We start from the raw sequence: 13,481 nt of genomic DNA on the forward strand, positions 1-13,481 counted from the left end.
CAGCGGACCTGCCACCCTCCGTGCAGCCCCTCGCGCTGGGGGAGCGAGCGCGGGTAGCCCTACCTGTCCGGGCAAGGACCTGCCGCGAGCTCCGTGCGCGGCTCTGGCTGGAGACCGACTGGCAGGATGCAGCCGGCTGGGAGGCAGCAGAAAAGCAGGTTTGTCAGGGCTGATCCTGACTGTACTGGGGAGTTGGTGGGTGCTGGGACCTGCCTCCTCCCAAGCAGCTGGATCAGATGCCAGCTGGCTAGCAGGAGTCCCCGAGCGTCCCCCTCGCCCAGGCTTGCGGTCGGGGGCTGAGACAAGGGGAAGTGTGGGCGTGCTTTGGTACGACTAATCCCACACGACACCCAGATGCACGGAGGTGCGGCTGGAAGGGAACCCCGAGCCCCCGGGCCACGCGCTCAGCCCCGTGCAACCAGCTACGAGCCCCCAGGAAGGTCGGGGGAAGACGACACGCGGCTCGGACCCCTCCCCTGGCGCGCAGCAGCGCTGGGAGGGCGCAGGACCCGAGCGCAGACTTCCCAGCCCTGCCGGCAGGATGCTGCAGCCGCTCCCAGGGGCGATGGAGCAACGCGGGAAGCAGCGGAGGGAACTTCCCAGCAGGAAGTGCTGCTAATCCCGACCCCACGGGACACCGCCATTGGGCCTGGGCAGGGAGCGATCTCCCAGGGCGAAGGTCAAGGCCGGTGCCGAGGGATTCCCCCACGGCTGGGGAATGCACTTCCCTGCCCCACCCCGCTGCGGCTTCAGCCCTGCTCATCATGGGGCTTTCCTGGCCCTTTCCTCCCCATGCCCTGCCCTGTGCTGTGTCAGCTCCACACCGCCCTTGAAGAAACCCAGCTCTCCACCCTGTAGAGCACAGCAAACGAGTGGGGAGATAGGTGGGTGGCTGCCATCGCTGCCTGCAGGCAGGCGGGGAATGCCCGGGGCGTGCCCGCCACCCCACGGAGCTGCTAAGCCTGCCCCGCAAAGGAGGGGCCGGTTGAGCTACTTGCCAGAAACCCAGGGTTGCAAAATCAGACGACACCGCACCAGGTGGAGCAGCCACAGCCTGCGGGCGAGGCTGGCACCTCTGCTCCACGGACCCATCTGCCGGCAAAAGTCCCGGGCCAGCCAGCAGCTTCCCGCCGGGCGTGCGGACTAGCCCTGAGCTTTCCACAGGTCCAAGTCCACAGGGCCCCGTGTCAGCCCCTCCGCTTTCTCCTCACTGAAGAGGTCCTGCCTCTGCCTTTATAAGCAGCAGCACAGGAGGAAAGGCAGCAGCGAGGCTCGGGAAACCACCGTAACCGCCCAGGGAAGGCAGGGGACCCGCTCTCTAGGGTCCCACGAGTCCCCAGGGAATCCTGCAGCCCAGATGTAAAAATCCCTCCAAACCTTAACCCTGTTGTTCGAAGTTTAAGCCCAATGAGGAGCACAGAGGCCATGGTGTTTGCTCGTGGGACACCAGCTGCAGGGCCCCTGGGCCCAGAGCGCGGCTCGGCCTCAGATGAACCCAGTGAGTGGGGAGGTTTTGCACAAGAGCACGGACATGCAGGCCCTCGGTGTCACACAGCCAAGTGTCCCCGGACGCGGGGCTGGCACGGAGAGGAGAGCCCTGGAGCAGCCGAGCTCCTCCCCACTCTCCCCTCGCACATGTCTAGAGCCCGTCACAACATTGGCACGCAGGTAGTTCGAGCACATATTCAAACCAGTGCTTTATTGGGAGACCCGTATGACCCAGCCAGCACCGTGGGGGCAGGCTGTGCAGCCCCCAGCCCCATCTCTGCTGTGTTCAGGGCAGTGATAGATCCCCACGGCAAGCCTCCCAGCACAGCAGTGTGGCACCGGGATAGCCAAGCACCGGTCCAGCGTCAAGGACGGGCCCAGCTGTTCCACCCCGAGGCAGCTCCAGGGCCCGGCGCGACAGGCTAATGGTGTGGGCAGCCCTGGCGTTCCTGCCTGCAGCGAAGTCCCTTCCCCACTTAGGCAGGGAGAGGAAGTCACCATCCGCATCCCCCCGCTCGCCCCACTGGGGCTTTTGGCCACTGACTCACGTGGGACCAGGATCAAGCCTTAAAGGCGGCGGCAGCAGCCAGCAAAACAGTCCTGCAGCTGTGTCCTGGCTTCACCTCCCGGCACCAGAGGCAGGGGCAGCACCGAGCTGGGCTCCCACCTGAGCATCCACAAAGCCCGGGGTGGCCAAGCCAGGACTCCAGAGCAAGCGAGTCACGAGGCAGCAGGAAGCAGGGAAAGGCCCCGATCACAACGAACAAGCAGAGCCGAGGGATGGCAGTGGGACGGTCCCCCCCACGCTCAACACGGGGCCGCCAGGACGAGCCGTGGCAGCAGGCAGGCAGCTCCAGGACCGCTCAGGCCCAGGTGATCGTGAACTGCTCCCCCAGCGGGAGGGACAGCAGGACTGTCAAGATCTGAGGAGAGGGAGGGGAGAGCCAGCAGTGAGTGCCCCCTCCCCAGCGCCCTCAGACATCCCGAACGCTGCCATCTCCTGCAGATGCCACCGCCCTCCTTGCTCCCTCCCGCTGGCACGTGCCGCAACACCGAAGATCTCCCCTTCCCATGCTCTTTGCTTCCAGCAGCAGCAGGGAGAAGGGAGGCCTGAGCCCAAGCGGCGCCCTGGTGCCTGGGGGCCTTGCCTTGGTGTCTGTGCGGTAGGAAAAGTCGTCGACGAGGGCCCCGTTCGCCAGGACGTGCTGGGGAGGGCTGGGGACACCCAGCACCGCCACCTTCTGCAGCAGCAGCCCGTCCACCTGGCTGTTGACCCGCAGCAGCTCGCTGACCAGCGTGCCCTGCGCCCAAGGGAGGAGCGTCACCCCCAGGAAAGCCTTCGCACTACTGCCAGCCTCCCCCATGCCCGGGCTGCTCTGGGTGGCAGCTTCTCACTCAGACTGCTGCTCCTCCTTTAAGCCACCCAGCTTGGCCTAGACGATGCACTGAATCTAACTGGGGCCCCCCCAGCCCTTCCAGGGTTTGCAGTCAGAGCTGGAGAGCAGGAAAGGGGAGGACGCAGTGACTGGGAGTGCAAAGAGGAGCTGAGCATCAGCGCGCCTCGTGCAGGCATGGCCTGTCTGCAGCACACGGTGAGAGCTAGGACAGCCATGGTGGAGGGACCTGCCCCAGGCATGGAACGAGCCCCCATCCCACCTCCCCACCCAGAGCCGGGAGACCCCAATGCCCCAAAAGGTTTGGCCCCATTAAGGCCGAGGCCAGCAATAGGAGGGGAACAAGCCTGGCCTTTGCAAATGCTGCAGCTCCCAGCACCCAGTGCCACCCTGGGTTGGCTGGGCTGGGGCTCTGCACGCTGCCCCTCCGACCTCTACGGCTCCGGCCTCTGCTCTGGAGTCGCCCCCTTGGGCCATGCTGCCAGGGGCAGGTGGCAAGCAACATGCCCCGGCACAGCACTGGGAACTGCCCGCAGGCAAGCAGCCGGCTCCCCCCCTCAGGCTCACGCTCATGGCCAGGAAGAGGATCTGGGTGTAATCGCCCCTCTCGAAGGTCTGCAGCCCCTCGCCATCATCCCAGAACAGGTCGCCGCGGGCAAAGCCATCTGCTGTCAGCGCTACCACCAGTGTCATCCCCTTCTTGCGGGACTCAGTCGTGGTGAAGCCAGGCTCCTGGGGATGGGGACACCGGGTGGAGAGGAAACCCCTGCCTGGAAGTGGTAGGTCCAATCCCAAAGGCCCCACACCACTAGGCCTGTCACCCCGAGACCCTCGGCAGGGGCTGGGCTCCCTCTAGCCCCAGCCCAAGCTAGAGCATCTTGCCCTTCCCTCTGGGAAACAGGGTGGAAGAGACCAGGTTGGCCCTGCTCAGACGCAAGAGGGGTGACAGACACAGGGCCAGTCCCTCTCCACAGCCCCTGATGACACTAAAGCCATCCCTTCCAAGTCCTGCTAAGGCCAGGTTTCAGTAGGACTGCCAGGGTCTAGCTCTTCAGGAAGCATGAACTTCCTTTGCCTCTTGCCGACGTGCCCCCAAGCCCTGCCAAATCCATGCAGAGCCCCTGGGACCTGGGACCAAGCTGGGCTGGAGCATGAACTTCTCCCAGAGACAACTCACCTGCAAGGGGAGGATGTGTCCTTCTCGAACGTGGACGTTGATGCTGTCGAGTGGAGCAGGCAGGAGGATCCACTGGCCCTTGCTGTGGATGACGGTGTCCTGCAGAGGGACGGAGGAAGGTGCTACCCAGGTGCTGAGCATCCCACAGCTGACAAGCAGGACCACAAGCCCCTTCTCTTTGTAGGGAGTCAGCGAGACCGCTGGCTCTTACCCTCACAGCAGAGCTGTAGACCCGCCGGCCCCAGGTCACGTTTGGGAGCCCGTGGCGCTGAGCACCAAGCACTCACCGTCACCAGGTGGTACCAGGTCCCCGCAGGGAAGTACCCGCTCACTTTGGCCTTCCCGGGCTCGAGCACTGGGGTGATGAGGAGGCCTGCACCCCACATGAGCTGGTGGTCGACGGTCCAGGTGTTGGGGTCTGTGGGGAACCTGGAGAGGACGGAGACAGTGTATATTCTGGTGCCCAGGACAGAAGGGCCGAGGGTTGCATCCATGTCATGCACCCAGTGTATCATGCCATGCCCCCGCCCAGGTCGGGTGCTCCCACCTGCCCCTGCCTCCAGCCCGATGCTCACTCGAGGAAGAGGGGTCGTGCCACAGTCTCCCCTGCCACATGGGCCTTGTGGAAGAGGGTGTAGAGATAAGGGAGCAGCGTGTAGCGCAGGAGCAATGTCTTCCTCATGGCCTTCTGCGCTGCCGGGCTGAATGTGTACGGCTCCTGGGGCTGCAGAGCAGGGGAGCCCACAAGAAATGCTCAGCAGGGGAGGAAGGAAACTAGCCCCATGCTTCAGAGATTGCACAGCAAAGAACGGGGCCAAGCTCCCTCCAAGCAGGCCAGCCCCTGAGCACCCCATGGCCGAGACAGTGGCCCTGAGCCTGCGGGGCCCCAGCTTGCCCCCAGGGCCTGCCTGCAGAGGGTGCTCACCTGGCTGCCATGGTCGTTGTGGTTCCGCATGAAGGGGTAGAAGGCGCCCAGCTGGGTCCAGCGCACGCACAGCTCCTCCGAGGTGTCTCCCGTGAAGCCGCAGATGTCAGCTCCGACCAGCGGCACCCCATACAGATTGAAGAGCAGCACCTCTGGGAGCATGTCGAGGCTCAGCCGGCTCCATCCAGAGCTCGGGAAGGAGACTGCTGGGGGCTGCTAGGCAGCTGCAAGTCCCAGGGGCACACACAGAAACCCGGCAGAGCATCCCCCTGCCACCCCAAAAACTAGAGTCCCACAGGGAACCAGAGCAAACACCCTCCGGGTCACAGCATGGCCCTGCCCGTGGAAGAGCAGCAGCTAGGGCTGGCCCTGTCCTGCTGGCCGGAGAGCAGGTCACTGTCCAGCAGCCCCAGCTCTTCCAGGTGGGCTGGGGGCGGAGAAGCTTCCCAGGGCCAAGCTTCCTTGCGGCTGGCTCCAGGGCGGGGCTGTTTGTGCCACCATGTGCCACGGAGCAGGGGCAGGAGACACAGGTACCCTCATACCTTCCAGGAGAGGAGGGCAGTTCTCTCCTTGAACGTGCTGACCCCCAGGCCAACACCTGCAGCTGGATCCTCCCCAGGCAGGCCAATATCCAAGCCCGGGATGAATCCAAACCCAGAGGTGCATCCTCACCCACACCACGGCTTGCCCAGGACATGCCTCATGCTGCTGCCGCCCCAGGCCCGCTGCGGCATGCTGCACCCCTTGCCACAAGCATCAAGGGACCCAGGGCAGTGGCACTCAGGTACCTGCTACAGAATAGGACAGCTGTTCCCAGGAGCTCAAGACATCCCCGGTCCAGTGGCCGGCGTAGCGGCCGTGCCCAGCGAAGGTGGAGCGGGAGATCACAAAGGGACGCTTGCCTCGCACCCGCACCAGTGCGCTGCAGGGACAGGAGGGGGCCGTCGGGAGTCGTCCGGGGGGGCAGAGCGGCCCTGCCACCACGGCCTTTCCCCTGGGCAAGCCCAGCCCCCACCATGAGAGTGCCCCCTCCTGCACCCCAGCCACATGGGACACGAGATGCGGGCACAGCCGAGGGGGAAGACTGCTGCCTGGTGTCCCTCACGAGCTGGGCTCTCCCAGCGCCCTCACACCCCTCTCTGGACCCAGCCAGCCCCTTCCCACACTCAGCCAGGCCAGCACTGGTGTGGGACCCCCACCTTCACCCCAATTCCTTCATACACCACTGGCCCCAGTGCCTTCAGCCTCAGCTGCTAGGCCAGCAAGCCTGTCTTTGGGCAGTCCCAGGAGCCCCATCTTCCATGGGCCACCCCAGTCTCAAGTCCTCCCCGAGAGCTACCCAGCCAGATGTCTGAAAAGGAGCATCGTCCTGACCGGAGCTGGCAGCAGCAGCTGTCCCAGACTCACTTATGGGACGCGATGGCCTCCGTCAGCCCGTACAGGTTGTGCAGGTTGTAGTGCGAGGACAGGTGCTGCTGGCTGGAGGCGCAGATGGTGGCTGAGCGCAGGGACCCCCCCAGCACGCCTGCAGAGAAACACGGTGAGCCAGAGCCCGGTGGGGCCTGCACAGCACGAGCCAGAAAGGTGCTCGAGCCCTCCATGTCGCTGCTGCCAAGGGCAGGCCAGCCTGGTCTCACTGGGTGCCAGCTCCTGATGGCAGGTGAAGGCTTCCCAGCTTCATCTGGATGGGCACAGCATCATGCGAGGGGTGCCCAGATGCCTCCCGAGACATCAGTCACATGGCAGGGACACCAATCCCTCCTGTAGCAAGCCAGGGACTTGCCACCGCTCACCTGGCACGTAAGGTGGATCTTCCAGCTTGCTGCTGGGGCACCCGTCCACAGAGCCCAGCACAAAGTTCGAGGGCTCATTCATGTCCTGGGGAAAGAAGAGACCCTTGAGTCCAGGCCAGGCCATGGACAGCTGCCCTGGAAGGGAATCGGGAGGGTGATGGCTCCACCATCATGTCCTGGCATGTGAGCTGGGCCCGGGTGGGAGATGTCACTCACAATCCACATGCCGTCGAAGGGCACCTGGTCGTGGAACTCCTTCACCATGTCGTGCCACCACTCCTGCGTCTCGGGGTTTGTGAAGTCAGGGAAGGCGGTTGGACCCGGCCACACCTGGCAGACGGAGGCAGAGACCACGAGGAGTCTAACTGGGGTCTCTGGGAGGTGCAGAAGGCTCCACTCCACCCCGGAGCACCCCCTGCCTGGTCTCGGACTAGCCCATCCCCAAAGGCTGGGGCTCACCTTCCCGATCAGAGGCTGCCCCGTTGTGTTTTGGATGAACACCCCTCGCCTCAGCCCATCATCGTAGGGCTTGTAGCTGCCGGGAGGGCTGGTGCTGCTAATCGCTGGGTCCTAGCAGGGAAGAGATGCCCATGCCATAAATTGACCAGAAGACAGCCCGTGACACCATCACCCAAGAGAGGCCAGACTGCACTGTGTGCAGGGTCCTGGCCTCACCCAGCATCCAGAGCAGGTGCAGGGCAGCGAGAGATTCAGCTTATCTCGGGGCATGGGGGAGAAGTGGTCCCAAGGCTGCCAGGGCAGCTTTTCTCAGAGCAAGGCTGCCAGGGCAGGCACAATGTTCTTCTCTTCCAGAGCCAAGGTCACCCAGCAACTCTCAGTTCACGTGCCTGCATGCCTCTGCAATCCTCCAGCCACAAACACGCAGCCCACATGCAAGGGGCATCCCCATCCCTTGCAGCCTCGCACCCTCTTGCCTTCAGAGACAGGACCTGGCCCCAAACTCCCTGCAGCCCCATGCAGAGGAACGACCAGGCGGACCGTCAGCTCTGTGAGGCTGGGGGAGGTTTTGAGCTGCTGAGCTGCCCCTTGGGATTGGAGATCTGAGCGTTCCCCGCCACCAACACCACTCGCGGTCCATGCCAGCAAAGGGCAATGCAAGGCAGGGGCCGGCAAGTGAGCGCTGGAACCTGGGGGCGCCTCGGGCTACGTCAGGTTGGGACTCCCGCATGGCGGCCACTAGAGCCAAAGGTGACCGAGAGAAGGCAGCTTGACGGGGCAGGGGCCGGGCTGCACTCACCACGATCATGACATAGTGCCGGCCGTCGCGGTGGAAGTCTCGCACCATGTCGGGGTAGTCTGGGAAGCTGCGCTGGTTGAAGGTGAAGTCCCGCCGTGCGTCCATGTAGTCCAGGTCGTTCCACTGCACGTCCTGCACAGAGCACCAGGTCCCGGCGTTGCTGGTGCAGCCCCCAGCCTGGCTCCCACTCCCCCATGCAGTAACACGTCGTCCCCACAAACCCTGCCCTGGCAGTCGGGCTCAACTAGGGTCTTGCTGGCTGTGACGCCAAGGCCGTGTCAGCTCAGGGACTGCCCCCCCCCCGCAGCGAGACGGGGCTCCTGCACTTGGTTTCAGGAGAAAATCGAAAGGCAGGAACTTACCAGGGGGAAGCCCGCAGCCGTCATGTTGCCCACAACCTGCCGGGTGATCGCACTCGAGGAGTAGCCCCAGCGGCACAAGTGGAAGCCCAGGCCCCAGTAGGGCGGCATGAAGGGATACCCTGGAAACCAGGAGGGTGCAGGTCAGAGAGGGGGGAGCCAGTGACAGGCTGCAGCACTCCAGCTGCAACATCCTCCGGGCACGCTGGCAGGGAGGACTGCTGTCACCCCGCTCCCCTGATCGCTGAGGGCGAGAAATAAGTCTTCACAGCTCAGAAAGCTCCTTGGCCTCCCCAGCACGCACAGGGAAGGATCAGGCCCCCTCAGCCAGACGGTGCTCTTGAGACCAGAGTGTGCTGCATATGCAGGGGGTATATGCCAGGCCTTGGCCTTGCTCAGGCCAGCTGCGAGGTCTCTCCTGCCCTACGCAGCCCGTCCAGGCCGGCTGTTTGCTCCCATCACAAAGCTGCCCAGCGGGAAGACCCCAACAAGAGCACGAGGCCCTTCCCCACAGCGGGGCCAGACTCCTCCCTCACCAATGACATCCAGGTACTGCCGGACCACGCTCTTGGGGTCTGGACCCAGGAAGACATAGAAGTCCAGGATGCCACCAATCGTCCTCCACGTCAGGGCAGGGCTAGGCTGCAGCACCACATCTGCCAGGCACACGTACAAAAAGGTGCAAGAGTGAAGCAAGTGAGCCAGGAACACAACCCAGCAGCCTGGATTGCCTCAGGCCAGAGCCATGCTTTCCTGCGAGACTGGCAGCCAGCCCCTGTGGGCCGCTCTGAGATACCCATGCTCAACCCCAGTGATACCACCCACAAGCTCCCTTGCAGAATGGGGATGACAGGCCAGGCACTCGCACCCAGAAGGGCCCAGAGGTGGCTGCTCATCAGCAACAAGACACCAGCATCAATGACCAAGCACCGCTGGGGGCTGCATTAACAGAGGCAAGTAAGTGATAATGCCTGTTCAGTGCAGGCCTGGGCAGAAATCTGTTCACCTTGTTCACAGAAGGGCACAGGGAAACCAGACAAAACCCAGAGGCCGGCAACAACGATGATCAATGAGTTGGAAAGCAGCCACACAAGGGAAGGCTGGGAGAACTGGGCATGTTTAGTCTGGAGAAGAGCAGATCAGATAGGGCACATGGCTTTATAGCACCTTTCAAGTAGCTGAAAGGCTGCCACGAAGCTGGAGAAACCGTCCTCCCTGCAGAGTGCACGACCTGAGGCAGTGGGTTTAAATCAATGCATTATGCTGCAGATGGAAAGTTCCCTGGTGGCCAGAGCATAAGGGCATGGAGCAAGCTGCCCAAGGGAGCTGTGAGCTCCTCTGCCCTGGAGGAGTACAGCCAGGGCTGGAGAGGCGCCTGCCAGGCGTTGTTTAGGAACCGTGTGTGCAAGGGTGAGCGAGATGGAAGGTCTCTTCCCATGTCCACTCTATGCCAGGCGGCCAAGCCTGACCTTGAGGCCTCCTGGAAGGTGTAACAACAGCCAGGCTCCCCACTCCATGCAGAGACACGGGTTGGGGGGAGGGACACTCACCCATTGCGTTGCTGTTCAGCAGGAAGACTCCGTGGGCTGCGCCACTGTCCTCCATCACCAGGTAGAAGGGGTGAGAGCCATAGAGGTTGGCAGCGGGCTGGGACACAGCAAAGCACAGACCATCAGCAGGAAGCAGGGCTGCAGCCCATTCATGCCCATGGCCTGCTGCACAGCTGGGAGGCTTTCCCTTCCCAAATGCAGCTAGCCGGACACCTGGGAGCTCAGCCTCTCCAAACAACACATGCACAGACAAGCTGGCAATGGCTGGTGACAGCCGGGTCAGGCGCAAGGGCTGTGCAGCTGCCCAGCCGCAAGCCTTGGGGCTGTTTAGCGAAGGGGGGAGTAGAAGCAGGGGCCATTTCAAACATCCCTGCACCCTCCCCAAGCCTGCGGGCTGCAGCACATGCTCTCAGCCCCACTGTGGCATGCATGCGTGCTCCTGCTTGGATTGGCAGAGGTGGGCCAGCCCAGGAAAAGGGTGCCAAGCCAGGCACGCTGCCATTCTCAGGAAGGCAGCAACTGCCAACCACAGAGGCCCTGGGCCAGGGGTCCCGATGCTAATGGTGGCACCTGCCAAACTGGGCACGGAGACCCCACTCATGCCAACCGCAGCCAGACACAGACCTCAACATTAAAGCCCAGGCAAAACAGTGCAGCGGAGCTGGGCTCCAGAGACAGGCATGGAGTTGACCGGCATGCTGAGATGGGAAGGACTCCTGAGCCCCTCACCATTATGGCTGCAGGCAGATCCCAATAACCCTGCTTTGGGGTCTGAGCTCTAGGATGAGACCTGGGGGGCTCTGGGACACTCCCCTCCCTGCTAAGGCAGGGCTTCCCTCGCCCTGGCCCCTCACCACAGGTGCCATGTCCCGGTTCCAGAGGGTAATTTTGGTCCACTGGGTGTCAAGGATGAGTGGGGTCAGGTGCTCCCCCAGCCCAGAGATGAAGCGGGAGGGCAGGGAAGTGGAGATCTCAAGGAACTGGTCTGTGAAGAACAGGGGAGCCACGGAAGTGTTCAGCCTGCCAGAGAGAAACGGGGACTCTCAGCACACAACCTACAGCCCCCCAGGGACAGCACACCCCCCTCCTGCACCAGGGAAGCCACGGGCCCCCCAGCACCAGAAAGCAGGGAGGACGTAGAGCCTTGAACCAGAGGTGTCTCTGGGCAGAACAAAAAGGGCTCCCAGCAGGTGCTTCAGGCACAGTGGGAAGTTCAGCACAGGGGTCGAAGGCACCAGCCAGGGACGGGGAAGCCAGGCCTGAGCCTTAGTGCAACGGCTTCACCCCAGAGAGACTCATTAAGTCACCTCAAACTGCAGATTAAGGTGAGAATAAAGAAAAACCAACAGCAAGACCCTGCCTCTGCCGTCTCCTCCCCACTCAATACCTGCCAGGTCCTTATTCCAGACCAAGGGCCTGTGCAGTGGCCACCTCTAGGGCAGCCGGGATGCACGGGGCAGGAGAGGCTGGAGCTGCCTTTTCCCGTCTGCTGGGACAAGCCATGTGGAGAGCAGAGGGGCCGGGACAACAAAGCAAAGGGCTGGGCTCCTTGGGGGGCACCTGAGAGAAGACATCTCAGGTTGCAGTGGGGCAGTCGAGGCACTCCCCACTTCCAGCTTCATCCCTCCAGCTTTGCGGGGTTGGGCTGAGACTCAGGAAGGGCAGATGTGCAGGAAGGGAGCACGTGACGACGGGAGGGTAAAAGCACTTACAGGACCTGCCCGCTGGATTCCCTGAGTACGATCAGGCCAAAGGGGTCGGCCGAGAACTGCAGGTTGTAGAGCTTTGAGACCGCCCGGCTGCTCGCGGTTGGGGTTTCAAGCGGCACCTCGTAGCGCTTGTTTGCTGGGTCCCTGAGCTGTAAGGAAAGGCAGAGACCAGGACGGCGTCATGTGCTGGGAAAAGCCACAGGTCTTGGAAGCGAGTCACCCCACAGACGAAGGAACTGGGCTCTCCAAACTGACCCCCGACCTGGGCCGGCACCCACTCACCGTGAAGTGGAGCCTGGCATCCGTCTCAAACAGCACATCCAGCTGCAGGACCATGACGTCGTCCGGGAAGGTGCTGGCCGTGGCCCGGGCCAGGCTGGCGGTGTAGCCCGTCTCGGTGGCAGTCAGGTTCTGCACCCTGTAGCTGGGGTAGCCAGGGGGGAAGAAGCACCAGGGCTGCCAAGTGCCAGGCCCCGGCGTGAGAACGGGGACGTAGCAGCAGCCCCGCGCCTCGCACTCCTCCTTGGAGACGAGCTTCTCGGGCGCGCAGTCAAAGCGGTACTCGGGAGAGGCGTCGCACTGCGGCCGCGCAGAGGGAGCAGGGCCCAGAGGCTCGTGCTCACGCGAGCCCCGTCCGCCTGCTGCGCGGCTCCCTCTGTACATGCTCTGCAGCCCCTCGGCGTCCCCGGGGCTCGGGGCGGCCTCGCGGGCGCCGGACGCGGCGAGCACAGCAGCCGTCGCGAGCGCGGCCAGCAGGCACAGCACGGACGCCTGCGGGGCGATGCCAGGAGCCCGCCGGCGGGCCGGGCCTGCCTGCGGCCCGGGCATGACGGAGCAGGGGCGCGGCCCCACGGCCGGCTGCAGGCACAGAGAAGCGGGGCGTTAGTTTCTGGGCCGAGAGCGGCTCCAGCACCCCGCCCCGGGGCAAGGGTGGGCACAGGGCTCAAAGGCACCAGCTGGGCCAGGGCCTTGCCCAGACAGACTCTTTAAGTGCCCTGGCCCTGGCCCTGGCCCTGCCCCTGCCCCTGGGACGCGGAAAGCAGCCCTAGACCCCCGGCCCGGCCCAGCCCAGCCCACCACCTCAGCGCTGCGAGCCCCACGAGTCACGTGAGCCGCCGGTCAGCTGACCCAGCCGGGCGGGTCACCACGTGACCGCAGTGTCACATGACAGCGCAGCGCGGCCTGGCCCGGCGGGGGGGGGGGGGTCTCCCCGCAAGCCCGCGATTAAAGCAGTTTGTTTTTGCGAGATCCCAGTTGGTCTCATAAAAGAGAGCACCCCGGCCAGCAGTTGTGATAGCCTTTTTTTTTTAACACCAGCAATCCTGCCCTGCTGTGGTCTCTGCCACACAGGAGTTGCTCTCGTGTTTTTCCACAGTCAAAAAAAAAGAGTGAAAAGGGAAAACTAGGATTTCCCCACGTCTGTAACCCCTTACCCTCCATCCTGTTCTCAAGATCACGGTCAGGGCGGCTAGGATCTGGAACCAACTTCCAAGACCTACCCTGGGGGGCTTTAAGAGGAGGTTGGATGTACACCTCGCTGGGGTCACTTGACCCCAGTACTCTTTCCTGCCATGGCAGGGGGTCGGACTAGATGATCTGCTCAGGTCCCTTCCGACCCTAGAAACTATAAGAGAGTTTGATGCAGGAGACCCAGGGCCTTGCCCAGGTGAGAGGATGCAGGGATTTGGGAGCAGTGGGGCACACACCTGGTGGTTACAAGGGGAAATGCTTTAATTTGGCAGTGCCTGAGTGAATTAAATGGATAATTAAATCATATCCCAGGATAGTGGTTTTTAAGGGTTCCCACAGCACCTGAGAAAGGTGAGCA

The 13,481-nt window shown here is 63.3% G+C and overlaps 1 protein-coding gene across 2 annotated transcripts; it reads right to left on the minus strand.

Moving 5' to 3' along the window:
• Positions 1–1,678: 1,678 nt before the first annotated feature.
• GAA (alpha glucosidase) lies at positions 1,679–12,790 on the minus strand. 2 transcript variants are annotated; one of them, XM_090059599.1, is made up of 20 exons: positions 12,734–12,790; positions 11,936–12,511; positions 11,657–11,802; positions 10,799–10,964; positions 9,945–10,041; positions 8,931–9,050; positions 8,398–8,516; positions 8,036–8,167; positions 7,237–7,347; positions 6,994–7,107; positions 6,778–6,862; positions 6,392–6,509; positions 5,773–5,906; positions 4,985–5,136; positions 4,635–4,783; positions 4,347–4,488; positions 4,060–4,158; positions 3,450–3,614; positions 2,637–2,789; positions 1,679–2,411 (listed from the first exon to the last, which is right to left on the minus strand). In XM_090059599.1, the coding sequence occupies exons 2-20, from the start codon at positions 12,479–12,481 to the stop codon at positions 2,352–2,354; spliced, it is 2,808 nt and encodes a 935-aa protein (XP_089915725.1). In that variant the 5' UTR covers positions 12,482–12,511; positions 12,734–12,790; the 3' UTR covers positions 1,679–2,351. The 2 variants fall into 2 exon arrangements, with proteins under 2 accessions (XP_089915725.1, XP_089915724.1); XM_090059598.1 differs by lacking the exon at positions 12,734–12,790 and having other exon boundaries at positions 11,936–12,694.
• Positions 12,791–13,481: the final 691 nt, after the last annotated feature.

The sequence above is a fragment of the Crocodylus siamensis genome, chromosome 8 (assembly GCF_052110815.1).
Source record: "Crocodylus siamensis isolate JL-2025a chromosome 8, ASM5211081v1, whole genome shotgun sequence".
Taxonomy (NCBI): Eukaryota; Metazoa; Chordata; order Crocodylia; family Crocodylidae; genus Crocodylus; species Crocodylus siamensis.

Bases quoted from the DNA above. Each gene is read 5' to 3' on its own strand.
- GAA (XM_090059599.1), bottom strand. From the start codon at position 12,481: ATGCCCGGGCCGCAGGCAGGCCCGGCCCGCCGGCGGGCTCCTGGCATC. The intron at 11,803-11,935 runs GTGAGTGGGTGC...CTTTCCTTACAG, and splicing joins ATGCCAGGCTCCACTTCACG to CTCAGGGACCCAGCAAACAA. The intron at 7,108-7,236 runs GTGAGCCCCAGC...TCCGTCTGCCAG, and splicing joins GGCAGCCTCTGATCGGGAAG to GTGTGGCCGGGTCCAACCGC.